Source organism: Oncorhynchus mykiss, chromosome 1 (assembly GCF_013265735.2).
Source record: "Oncorhynchus mykiss isolate Arlee chromosome 1, USDA_OmykA_1.1, whole genome shotgun sequence".
Classification (NCBI taxonomy): domain Eukaryota; kingdom Metazoa; phylum Chordata; class Actinopteri; order Salmoniformes; family Salmonidae; genus Oncorhynchus; species Oncorhynchus mykiss.
In genome coordinates this window covers 64,722,837-64,735,830 of record NC_048565.1, presented here as the reverse complement: position 1 = coordinate 64,735,830, position 12,994 = coordinate 64,722,837, and the positions used below count along the sequence as shown (strand labels likewise).

Below are 12,994 nucleotides of genomic sequence, written 5' to 3'. Positions count from 1 at the left end.
CCAAAGGTCAGTAATAATCAGTCTAGGTTTTATTTGTTATGACATTGCCATATGTCAGAAGCTGCATTCACAGTGAATTAAATTGTTTAGGCAGGACAGTTATATTCCACAATTTTGCGTATTTAAAAAAAACATGTAAGCAACAACAAGTCAAGTGGCCTAAAAGTAAGGGCTCCGGGGCAGTCTGGCGTGGCTTTTCAAGTAATGCGTTGCCCTTTTAAAACAGCTCCGTCTTTCCATTCGCTTGGTGACGTCAGGACAGTGAAAGACTCCAGCCTATCCTCTCTGAACAATCAAAGGCAATGGTCCTTACGGAGTCGCGGTTTACGAGGGAGACTTTTTCACTGCAAAAGCCAGGGAATTAAACACTCACTGTTGGAATGAACCAGAGCCCAGTCAGTAGTCGCTATGGATTAAAACGGAAACAGTTGTGATGGCTGTAAATGTGAAAAAGTAGTCAGAACATCTACAGAGCAGCAAGACCGTCAGCAAGCAGCTAGATGCACGATCCTTGCTAGTATGAGCGAGCCGAACGGTCACAAACCTGGCTGCAGTCACAATTCCTCAATATTTTAACTCAACCAGCCTCGTGAAACCTTGAACGACTTTTGCTACTTTCAATTCCGAACAGTCCAAAGTCGGCTACATTTTTGATTCTGACAGAATTATGGCGGGGAAGCTGACAGCAGGCTCGGGAATACTGCTCGTGACAGCCAACGTTGGATCGCTCTTTGAAGATGTAAGTTGCTTTGCCTGCGACAGTCCGTTACAATGTTTCTTCGCAACTAATGTGATTGTTTTCCCTGTTGTTTTGGTTACAATGTATCCACCAATGCCGCTTTCAATTGATTCCACTGCGCCCGTGATATGGCCAGTAGTCTTTATCGTGGCGTCGTAAGCACCTTACTTTCACGTGTGAGCACAGCCACAGCGTGGGCCTCTAGCCAGCAATGTTGATAATGCTTGTAGTCTCTATCATTGTAGAAACCGTGATTTGGGGAAACAACTATTAATTGGACCTCCCGGTTTGGACGTTGCGGATAGGTTGCATGGGTTGTTCTCTGCCTTGCAGTTTGCTGTCGTAGTACAACATTATTGTGACAGCTACCAAGTAGAGGAGGTGTAGATGTATTTTAGCAGCCTACTGCACGGTGCCTGTTTTGACGTTCACCTAGGCCTTTAGGTTATCATAGAAGTCCACTCTTTTCAAACAAAATTATTTATAGAGATAATCAAGGCCGTTTTTTTTTGTATCAATGTTTGTCCATAGGCTAAACGTTTTCCACATACATGCAGATGAGCAACATGTATCTTCCTGCATGGGTCCAGTGTGAGAAGGATCATGTTTTGGTAGCATTTTCTTGACAGCCATATAGGCCAACCTAATGATGAGGTGTGTACAGACTCCCGACTTTGCATTTGGGCATGGACTCTGCTTTTGTTTTATAATTACACACATGAAACGAACACATACTTTGTGTTGAGATAGCAAGTTTTGTTGTTTTGATGACATAGGCCATGGTCTATTCAACCAGATCTAACATGAGATGTAATGATGTTTTCCTTTTCACTTGTTGCATGTGGAATGTAAAGGCCAGATAGACTAGGGTGAGCTAGGAGTATGTGAGGAGGACTGATATACTTGATTGGTCCAAAGCATGGAAATCAAATCAGCTGATTTGGGCATAAGGTCTTTTTCCTTTCACATTATGCTATGGTGCTGTAGATGGGTTGTACAACCAATTGGATGCCCTTTGAGTAGTGTAACTTCGTAAAACAAATAAATTATTAAACCTAATTTTTACATTCTGTCAAAAAGAGCAAATGTCCAACTTAATTTAAAAAAAAAAGTTTCCTATCTCGAGGTAAAAGATAAAAGAAGACTATATTAAGTGCCAAGTAAAGGAACAGGGTTGAGCGTAACAGAATTACCTTATTTCTCAGAATGAGAATGAGTTGCCAGTTCCTTATATAATTGTGGTTTACGCTTATTGCACATTTATTAAACACAGACCGTACAGCTAGTTTAACAGTCTTTGGCTAAAATGCCACGTGACAAATTGACCATACATTTTTCCAGAATCAATGTTCATTGATACTCCTGTTTTAGTAGTGTCTGCCCTGCACGCAATTTGAGCAGTTGACACATAAAAATGAAAAATGTAATATTGTGCAAAAACATCAATTCAAATTAATTTGACATCGCCCAGCCCCACTCACTAAGCAAGCAGTGTGACATCCTTTACACACACACACTTGTAATTGTTTTGTTTGGAACACAGCCCTGCATCAGGCACATTTTCTTTACAAAACAACAAACAGGCCCATTCTTTTCAGGACAACCCAGGTAGCGCCCAGACGGTACCAACATCGCTATACTCGTTAGTATCGTGGCAAGTAAACAAAACACAAAGTGGATCTCACTTCTTTAGGGAAACAGCCCTAATGTTACAAACAAACATCATTATGTTGTCATCCAGAGTCACAATTATTTATTTTCCAAGATACAGCACACAATATTTTATGTACAGGTTTTTAAAGGTCCAAAGAGTGAGTTCTGCTTCGTGTTTTCATTTGCGACACCGGTATTGTCCCGGCCCTAAACCCAGGGTATAACGCCATGTCATCTTGTAACTGTACATCAAACACAGTGATCATAAACGTTGACACTGTGTATAACATTTAGTTTTATGATATGGAAATGTGAAGTGCACATTGGGACTCACGGGTGTTTGGTTTGCTTGCATGACTTCAAATCGGTATTTATTATAATCCTCAACATCTAATTTTTCTAAATACGTTGAGTCTTGGTAACTTACAGCATTTCCCTCACTCAGACAACAAAAAATTGGAAAAAGCTACCCAATTTAGCGGGATGGATGGAGGGCAACTTCTTGTCGTGGACGGTCATCATGTTCAGAACGGCTGTTAGTAAAAACCCATAAAGTGCTGTGAAGAGGAGACACTGAGCTCTGACGTCATGTACACCATGTTACTGGACAGCCACTGCTTTCCAGTTTAGGTGTGTGTTTGGGTCCAAATTTGACATTTTGAAACCGTATACGTCTATGAGTGTAAAGTGCTACATAAATAATAATCGACAGAAATTACAATGTCAAAGCAACATATTAACTTGGGCTATACAATGAGGGTGAAAACGTGGAGAAATGTTGAGGTTAAGAGGGTTAAAATCTTCCTAGAAGTCACATAGGTTGCACAGAGGGACATGTCAAAATTATTTATTTTGGCACTTTAGCAAGTCTTTATGTAAAAATGTGATGTATTTAATTTTCCATGTGGTCTATGTTAAAGGGCACTTCATTTAATGTAACAGAGCAGGCTTTTCAAATACAATATTTGTGCACAATATATTCTTAAAATATAAAAGGGATGCAAAAGGAACTCATTTTGTGGAACGACCCAGGCGCCTCTGTGTCTGTTGATGACTATTTTGCTTTTGCAGAGGCAGCATCTATTCTTCCTGTGGTCACAAAAAAATAGAAAATATGACCAGTAACAAAACTCTGATAGACAAGGACAGTCACACACTTAAAAAAAAAAAAAAAAAGATCCAGCAATATGCAAACAATATAACAAAAAATATCTATACAAACAATACAAAAAAAGTGTGTGTGTCCGTCCTCAAAGTCCCTGCTGTTCTATGAGATGTTTCATCTTTTTTTTTTTAAAGGTAATTTTGCTGTTTGTGTGAGTAATTGGAGATGGAAGGGAGTTCCATGCGATCATAGCTCTGTATAATACTGTACATTGTCGTGAATTTGTTTTTGACTTGGGGACTTTGAAAAGACCCCCGGTGGCATATCTTGTGGGTTATGTATGAATTGAATTTGTTTATGCAGACAATCTGGAATGTTCTCATAAAAACTAGAAGAAAATAAGTTAATCTCTCGTCAACCCTCAACCAGGAAAGACTGGCGTGTTGTTGATGTTGGTTCTTTATTTGCAGTTAAGGGCAAGCCGTGTTGCTCTGTTTTGAGCCAGCTGCAGCTTTGCTAGGTCTTGTTCCCAGGGGTTGAGGAGGGGGTCAACCATGTTATATCTTGAGATATTTAAGCTTGTAAGCTTTTTCAAGGTACCACTAAGTGCTTATTTCTCTGGCTCCTTATTATATTTCAGCTCGTCAGTTTGGGAATATTTTTTCCCCCCAACTGAAACCCGTTTTCGAAATTAGTTAGTTGATAACAACATACAGATGGAAAATATGTTAGTGGGTTGTGCTCATTGAACAGCATACTTCTCCTCCTCCCACTGCCAGCCCAGCAATCACTATCAGTAGATCCAGGTTCCCTGGAACCGACACACTCATTCACTCCATGTTGATGGATCACGGTCCTATGGTCTCAGTAAAGAAAGGTGTGTGGGATGTTCAAACAGCCATTCAGCTGCAGGTGAATCTTTCACCGTACTTTTTTTTTTATATTGGTCCAAGTTCTCTGGATGCGAACATCAAACATTCATAATCTGCAAGGGTCCAGAGGCAAAGTCAAACATTCATTGTGAGACAACCCTGCTTAAGATGTTGAAAGGCAAACATTTATTTCCTGGAGTGCTTCAAATGTAAAGGGTAAATGTTAATCATTATTTACGTTTGTGAATGTCTTGCACACCCACTTTGTTTTATTTATTCACAGTTGGCCTTGCTATTTATTGTACAGTACATTTGTGTCTGGTAAGTTAACCCCTTTCAAATCACATTTTATTGGTCTCGTACACATATTTAGTTGTAGGCCTATTCCGTTTCCGCCCGTGTGGGTGGTTTCTCTGTGATATCCTGACCTAAACAGAGCAAGCCGAACCACTTGTAGGCTAACCCCATCCAGCCATCACCATGACTGACGAGTTTTGCACTGGTGCAGTGATTTAAACAGGATCACATAATGGCTGTGAGGTTGGAGGGTCATCAGAGGAGATAATTGCCCCAAAGCTACACTGTATACCACTCCCTCCCTGCTGAACTCTAGACAGAGGACAGAAGGGCACCTTCCTCCACCTAGACACCCAGGTTGGCAACAAATTCCCTCTCTTCTCTAAAGAGACAACTCTGCTAGTGCATACAGCGTCATATGAATACCATCCGGCCTGGATGTCATTTTCTTCACCCACTACCAATCCATGTCATGTAGAAGGCTATGTCCTATACTTTGGAGAGGTGCAGTGGGAAACAGCAGATGCCTGTTTTGTCATGGGGCGTGTCTCTTTTTTTTGCCCCACTATGGTACAGTTCTCTGGATACGGGCTCTGCTGTTTGACCTCTCTGGCTGGGCACTGTACCTAGCTCTGGCGTGCTGCTTCTGTCTTCAGTCTCTTTCACTGTAGTCCCCTGACAGCTCATTAGCTCCGGCCGTCGCAGTCTTGTCTCATTACAAGTGCACCCAGACCCCAGTTAGCTGGCATATTTACACTACTAAAGATAGAAAAGGATGGAATGAAATGATGGAATGAAATGAGAAGGAAAATCTGTGTCCTCGAGCTTGGCCCTGATCTAGGCTTAGCTGCTTTGCTGGCGGCTTGGAACCCTGAATGACTATTAGGATTTTTAACGTTGCTACCGTAGGTGGGCCCACTGCTAACACTCCGTTAAGAATCAGAGAACAGTGCCCTGGTAAAGCTCAGATAATTGTGCTTTTCTGGTAAACACGTAAGAATGTTATAGTGCATTTCAGATGGAACAGAAATAACCCGTGGAAAAAGCTGTTGGTTTATATTTAGGCCCAGATCACATGACTGATTCTAGGTAATGGGGAGGCTAAGTGAATCATATGATATAATAACCTGCAGTGTGTAGTTATAGTGCCGGAGGGATATTAGACCACAATATGTGTCTTGTTAGTTTATGGTGCTGAGTATTAGATCTGGTGTGAGAACATGAGTTTTGCTTCGTCTACAGTTCAGTCAGATTGAAAAGAGTAGGCTTGCTAGATGTTTATAATAGCGTAATTGCAGAGAAGAGGTTAACAGAAGTTTTGACGAAAAGGTAGCTAATAATTTACTGTAATTGGTACAGAGCTTCAGACCAATTGACATCAATTGACAACTACTGACCTTAACTGCTCAACTACCGACCTTACCAGATTTTTTCAAAGCTATGGGCAATTCATGATATATACATTACACTATATATACAAAAGTATGTGGACACCCCAAATTAGTGGATTCGGCTATTGCATGGCGGTGTGCTCGAATTTATGAAATCTCCATAGACAAACATGTAGACCTGCACAAGACTGGGATGGGCTACAGGACAATAGGCAAGCAGCTTGGTGAGAAGGCAACAACTGTTGGCGCAATTATTAGAAAATGGAAGAAGTTCAAGATGACGGTCAATCACCCTCGGTCTGGGGCTCCTTGCCAGATCTCACCTCGTGGGACCTCAATGATCATGAGGAAGGTGAGGGATCAGCCCAGAACTACACGGCAGGACCTGGTCAATGACCTGAAGAGAGCTGGGACCACAGTCTCAAAGAAAACCATTAGTAACACACTACGCCGTCATGGATTAAAATCCTGCAGCGCACGCAAGGTCCCCCTGCTCAAGCCAGCGCATGTCCAGGCCCGTCTGAAGTTTGCCAATGACCATCTGGATGATCCAGAGGAGGAATGGGAGAAGGTCATGTGGTCTGATGAGACAAAAATAGAGCTTTTTGGTCTAAACTCCACTCGCCGTGTTTGGAGTAAGAAGAAGGATGAGTACAACCCCAAGAACACCATCCCAACTGTGAAGCATGGAGGTGGACACATCATTCTTTGGGGATGCTTTTCTGCAAAGGGGACAGGACGATTGCACCGTATTGAGGGGAGGATGGATGGGGCCATGTATCGCAAGATCTTGGCCAACAACCTCCTTCCCTCAGTAAGAGCATTGAAGATGGGTCGTGGCTGGGTCTTCCAGCATGACAACGACCCAAAACACACAGCCAGGGCAACTAAGGAGTGGCTCTGTAAGAAGCATCTCCAGGTCCTGGATTGGCCTAGTCTCTAGACCTGAACCCAACAGAACATCTTTGGAGGGAGCTGAAAGTCCTTATTGCCCAGCAACAGCCCCGAAACCTGAAGGATCTGGAGAAGGTCTGTATGGAGGAGTGGGCCAAAATCCCTGCTGCAGTGTGTGCAAACCTGGTCAAGAACTACAGGAAACGTATGATCTCTGTAATTTTAAACAAGGGTTTCTGTACCAAATATTAAGTTCTGCTTTTCTGATGTATCAAATACTTATGTCATGCAATAAAATGCAAATTAATTACTTAAAAATCAAACAATGTGATTTTCTGGATTTTTGTTTTAGATTCCGTCTCACAGTTGAAGTGTACCTATGATAACAATTACAGACCTCTACATGATTTTATAAGTAGGAAAACCTGCAAAATCGGCATTGTATCAAATACTTGTTCTCCCAACTGTATCTGACCTTAATGGCCATGTACTCTTATAATTCCCATCCGGACTGGCCACCCCTCAGAGCCTGGTTCCTCTCTAAGTTTCTTCCTAGGTTCCTGCCTTTCTAGGGACTTCTTCCTAGCCACCGTGCTTCTACATCGGCTTTGCATGCTGTTTGGCGTTTTAGGATCATTTTCTGTATAAGCACTTAGTGACATCTGCTGATGTAGAAAGGGCATTATAAGTAAATGTAATTATCTAATAATGTTATTATTTTAGCAAAATAGTTTAACCAGCTTTTATTTGGTAATAATAACTGATCTGGCTTTGAAGTTGGTCTATGAAAAGAATGTTTTGGTTACAAATGTAATAACCACAACCATTCACAATGCACATCCAATAATAATGACCAATTTCTAGGAGCAGGCATTATAGAAAATGAACACAGGTCTCATTAACAATCTCTCAAGCACAAGCCCACGTGCTAGTGAGTAGCCAACTAATCTTTTAAATTTAAAGTCTAGCCAACTTTGATCCATTTGCTTGCCAACAAGGTAGAAAGAACATTTGCACTGTTATGAATACACCCTCATGTTTGTCTCCAACTGTTTGAACAACATAGCCTGTTCACTTTGTTTAGATATTGATATCAAGTGGCTACCTAGATAATATACTTATTTCTCAGAATGAGAACGAGTTGCCAATTACTTATCTAAATGCGTGTTTTTATGCTCTTTGCATGTTTATGAAACACAGACTAGGCAGCTAGCACATGACAGTCTTTGTCTAAAATATATATTTTTCCAAAATCATGTCAATTGATCCTCGCGTTATAGTAGGGTCTGCTCTGTTTCTTAATTTTGGGAGTTGAGGCACAAAAAGGGTATCGTTCGAAAATTCACATCTATTACATTCAAATAATGTCTCAAGCGTTTCGGTGTCCATGTGACCGATTCTGTTGGACCAAGCCTCAAATGCAAAAAGCGATTTTAAACTGCTTTCTGTCAGAGAGGAAGAAGTGATCTTCTGTTGTTGTGAGTGGCAGGGGGAGGGGCTTGCTGTCTGTGTGCAAGTGGGAAGGTGCACAGTTCACACAGCAAAGGAGGAGACGAGACCAAAAAGACAGAACGCTCATAAAAATAGAAATAGATAACCTTGATTCTTGCGATACAGGCATTTGGAATATAACGCTAAAAGATTAATTCTAATTCATATGATATTTGGCCCAGCCCTAGATGACACCACCATCTCTCCTAGTTTTTTCAGCCTGAGAGGGTTCCAGTATGTTTTAGATGTTGCCGGAATGGAACATTTCTGAAAGAAAGATTAGATGGTGCTATTTTTGTGGGCTCCCCATAGCTGCGGGAGGTAGGTGTACTGAGGGTGCCCCTGATAAATCGAAATTAAAACAATTATGTATCTATACAGTACCAGTCAAAAGTTTGGACACCTACTCATTCAAGGGTTTTTCTTTGTTTTTACTATTTTCTACGTGGTAGAATAATAGTGAAGACATCTAAACTATGAAATAACACCCATGGAAGCATGTAGTAACCAAAAAAGTGGGAAACAAATCAAAATATATTTGAGATTCTTCAAAGTAGCCACCGTTTGCATTGATGACAGCTTTGTACACTCTTGGCATTCTCTCAACCAGCTTCATGAAGAATACATTTCCAACAGTCTTGGAGTTTCCACATATGCTGAGCACTTAACTCTGCGGAGCACTTAACTCCTTCACTCTGCGGTCCAACGGGTGACTATGGAGGCCAGGTCATCAGATGCAGCACTCCATCAATCTCCTTCTTGGTAGAATAGCCCTTACACAGCCTGGAGGTGTATTGGGTCATTGTCCTGTTGAAAAACAAATTATAGTCCCACTAAGCGCAAACCAGATGGGATGGCGTATCGTTGCAGAATGCTGTGGTAGCCATGCTGGTTAAGTGTGCCTTGAATTCTAAATAAATCACTGACTGTGTCACCAGCAAAGCACCATCACACCACCACCCCTATGCTTCACGGTGTGAACCACACATGCAGAGATCATCCGTTCACATTCTCCGCGTCTCACAAAGACACGGCTGTTGGAATCAAAAACCTCAAATATGGACCAAAGGACCTCATCAGACCAAAGGACACGTTTTCACCAGTCTAATGTAAATTGCTCGTGTTTCTTGGCCCAAGCAAGTCTCTTCTTCTCATTGGTGTCCTTTTAGTCATGGTTTCTTTACAGAAATTCGACCATGAAGGCCTGATTCACGCAGTGTCCTCTGAACAATTGATGTTGATGTGTCTGTTACTTGAACTCTGTGAAGCAGTAATTTGTCCTGGTAACTCTAATGAACTTATCCTCTGCAACATAGGTAACTCTGGGTCTTCGTTTCCTGTGGTGGTCCTCATGAGAGCCAGTTTCATCATAGCGCAAGATGGTTTTTGCGACTGCACTTGAAGAAACTTTCAAAGTTCTTGAAATTTTCCGGATTGACTGATTTATGTCTTCAAGTAATGATGGACTGTCATTTCTCTTTGCTTATTTGAGCTCTTCTTGCCATAACATGGACTTGGTCTTTTAACAGATAGGGCAATCTTCTGTATACCACCTCTACTTTGTCACAACACAACTGATTTGCTCAAACGTGTTAAGAAGGAAGGAAATTACACAAATTAACAAGGCACACCTGTTAATTGAAATGCATTCCAGGTGTACCTCATGCACCTCATGAAGCTGGTTGAGAATATGTCAAGAGTTTGTAAAGCTGTCAAGGCAAAGGGTGGCTACTTTGAAGAATATCAAATATAACATTAATTTTTTTGGTTAGAACATTATTCCATATCTGTTATTTCATAGTTTGGATGTCTTCACTAGTATTCTACAATGTAGAAAATAGTAAAAATAAGGAAACCCTTGAATGAGTAGATGAGTCCAAACCTTTGACTGGTACTGTATATTCTTTAAATACTCCCCTGCAAAATATGAACATTGCCTTCATAACTCCTGTATGAGTGGAGAAAAATACTCCTCTCCCCTCCCACATCGACAGCAGCCTCGACCCAAAACATCTCCTCCTGCCCCCTCAGAACATGAAATTAGATTTTCAAAGGGAAAATGGAGTGAGATGGATTGGCCTGGCATCTCGAAGCCTGAATAATCAGCGTCTATTGCCTGAAGAATATCTTAATTCCTCTCCACTGAAGGTGTCTTTGACTGTTTGTTTGTGTGTTTAATAATTTTATCTTTTTAATAATAAGTTGACACCTTGGGCCTAGATTTAACCGTGATGATGCTGTTGATTATGCCTACATAGATTTTTCAGTAAAGAATACTGAACTCTTATGTTGCTGCATTTTTTCCCAATTGACTTAATAAGGAAAAATCGAGAGTGTAAACATGTTGTCTAGACATTTAGTAGATTCTTCTCTAATTGGCACAGCTGGGAGTTTAGAGGCATTCCGTTTGTCTTTTACAACCCTTCATTTCTTTGGAGGATGAGAATCTGAGATGTTCAGGAGACCTCTGCAGCGCTAGGCCATTACATTGATGTCAACAGGCCCAAGATGCAGAGCCCCCTTTGTCGAAAGCAGGGGTGGTAAATATTTTGCTTGTCCATGCCTCTCCAGGGTGCTGTTGGAGAGACACACCGCTGCGGCGCTCCACCAACGTTCTGTTAAATCATCTAACCTAAGTCATGTAGCCTATGGTAGAAAGTGTATATGGCATTGTCTGTAGCCTACAGGCTGGAGATCAAATGTATGACATTAGCTAGGTTTCCATCCAAATGGCGACAGATTTTCATGCAAATATTCACATAAATAAAATAAAATAATGCAGGTTTTCCACCAGAGATGTTTCCATCAACTTCACTAGTTGTGCACGTAAAATCATTTTTTGTGGTTAAATTCCCATGTACGAAAAAAATTCCATCTAATTTTTAACTCCTGTACTGTTGGTTTTGTCACAAATGTCTCTAGCCAACAGTTTGCAGATACAGTGCAGGTAGCCTATCACATGATTATTATGGACAAAAGAGCAAGATTATTTTTATTTGTCGAACTGCAGTCAAGCATCGATCATCATGTCTTCAGAATAAGACTTGATATTTATTGGAAAGGAGCATCAATCTCATAGCCTTGCACTTGCACTGTAGTCTAATAAACTGCACACTTTCCCCAGTAGCAGTGGGAGGACCACACATGTCATCGTGTGACTAGGAGTTAACTTCGATATGATGGTTATATCAATATTTGCGCATTAAAGCATTTCCACTACCAGTTCTCACGTAATACATTTTACCAGCACAGAAAGATTCCACCTTTCTAGCGTATTTTGTTTTGTCTACATTTGGAAAGTTTACTGACCAATTTGTTGTTTCCAATCAGGCCGTTTGCACATCTTTTTTTGGTCCTGATGTGACTAGAGTAAAAAAAAAAGAAAAGTCTTATTTAAAAAAAAAAAAAAAAAAAAAAAAAAAAAAAAAAATATATATATATATATATATATATATATATATATATATATATATATATATATATATATATATATATATATATATATATATATATATATATATATATATATATATTTAAAAAAAAAAAAAAATGGATCTGGACCGGCCTTGATTTCAACATCCATGGACCGGACCAAATCTGAACCATTCATAGACGTCTATGTTTGGTTCAGCTTTGGTCCGGTGGGAACCAGCCTTGATTTGGACCATACATAAAGTATATCTCAATGTCCACAGACATCCGGTCTGGACATTCCTATATTTGGCCCAAACATAATGTCTATAATTGGTTTAGATTTGGACCGGCCTTGACTTAGCCCAAACATTTGAAAGGCCCAAATCTGAACCAATCATAGACATCTATGTTTCACAAGAGTTGACTGCAGAGTACAGTTCAGTACAATACAATAGAGTATAGTACAGTATAATGTATTGTACCCTACTCTAATGTACTCTACTCAAGGCATCTGTTCACCTTTCATTCAGAACCTAAAATGAACCTAACTTCCATGTCTGGAAACATACTGATTTTAGCCAATAGCAGTAGTGTCAATTGATAATTGTCATCCATTGTTTTTCTACCTGATTCCGTCTGTACTCCGAGTCGCTATTCACAATTTCCCCAGCATGGAGGAAAACATGGGAGAGTTCTCATAGACCTGCAGCAAAAAAATCCTCCATTTACACATTTACGCAATAATGTCTAGCTGCAGACTTTGGTTGATACATGCCGTGCCCACGACATGCTGCGCCCACTATGCGTCACTTACTACATGATGCACCCACTGCCATTGAGGCTGCTAGCAAGGTCTCTGGCCCACATTCCAGCACAGTAGGTGGTGGTAGTGCACCAACATTCAATGCCAACCGTTGAAAAAAAAACAGAGGAAGGAGGCTGCTAGCTAGCTAGGGAACACTGGTACACAGTGTTGTCCGCCCCCACAGTTCAGTTAATGTTACGGCGAGAGAAGTAGCTACCTAGTGTAGCCAACCCAACTTTCACGTGGCACTACCAGGTAGTGATTACCCTCTCCACAGCGTTAGAATAACTGTGGAAAGACGGTGTCCTAGCTAGCAGCCTCAATGGCAGTGGC

General features: G+C 40.8%; 1 protein-coding gene across 4 annotated transcripts in view; it reads left to right on the top strand.

Annotated features, from left to right (window-relative positions):
- Nucleotides 1–249: 249 nt before the first annotated feature.
- Nucleotides 250–12,994, top strand: part of LOC110526894 (inositol polyphosphate-5-phosphatase A) — a 263,180-nt gene continuing 250,435 nt past the window's right edge. The window contains exon 1 of one of the 4 annotated variants that reach the window (XM_036982718.1): nucleotides 250–739. In XM_036982718.1, the coding sequence (XP_036838613.1) occupies nucleotides 668–739 (72 nt within the window). In that variant the 5' untranslated portion in view covers nucleotides 250–667. The remainder of the gene's footprint in view (nucleotides 740–12,994) is intronic. The other 3 variants (XM_036982713.1, XM_036982729.1, XM_036982722.1) reach the window with 3 other exon arrangements.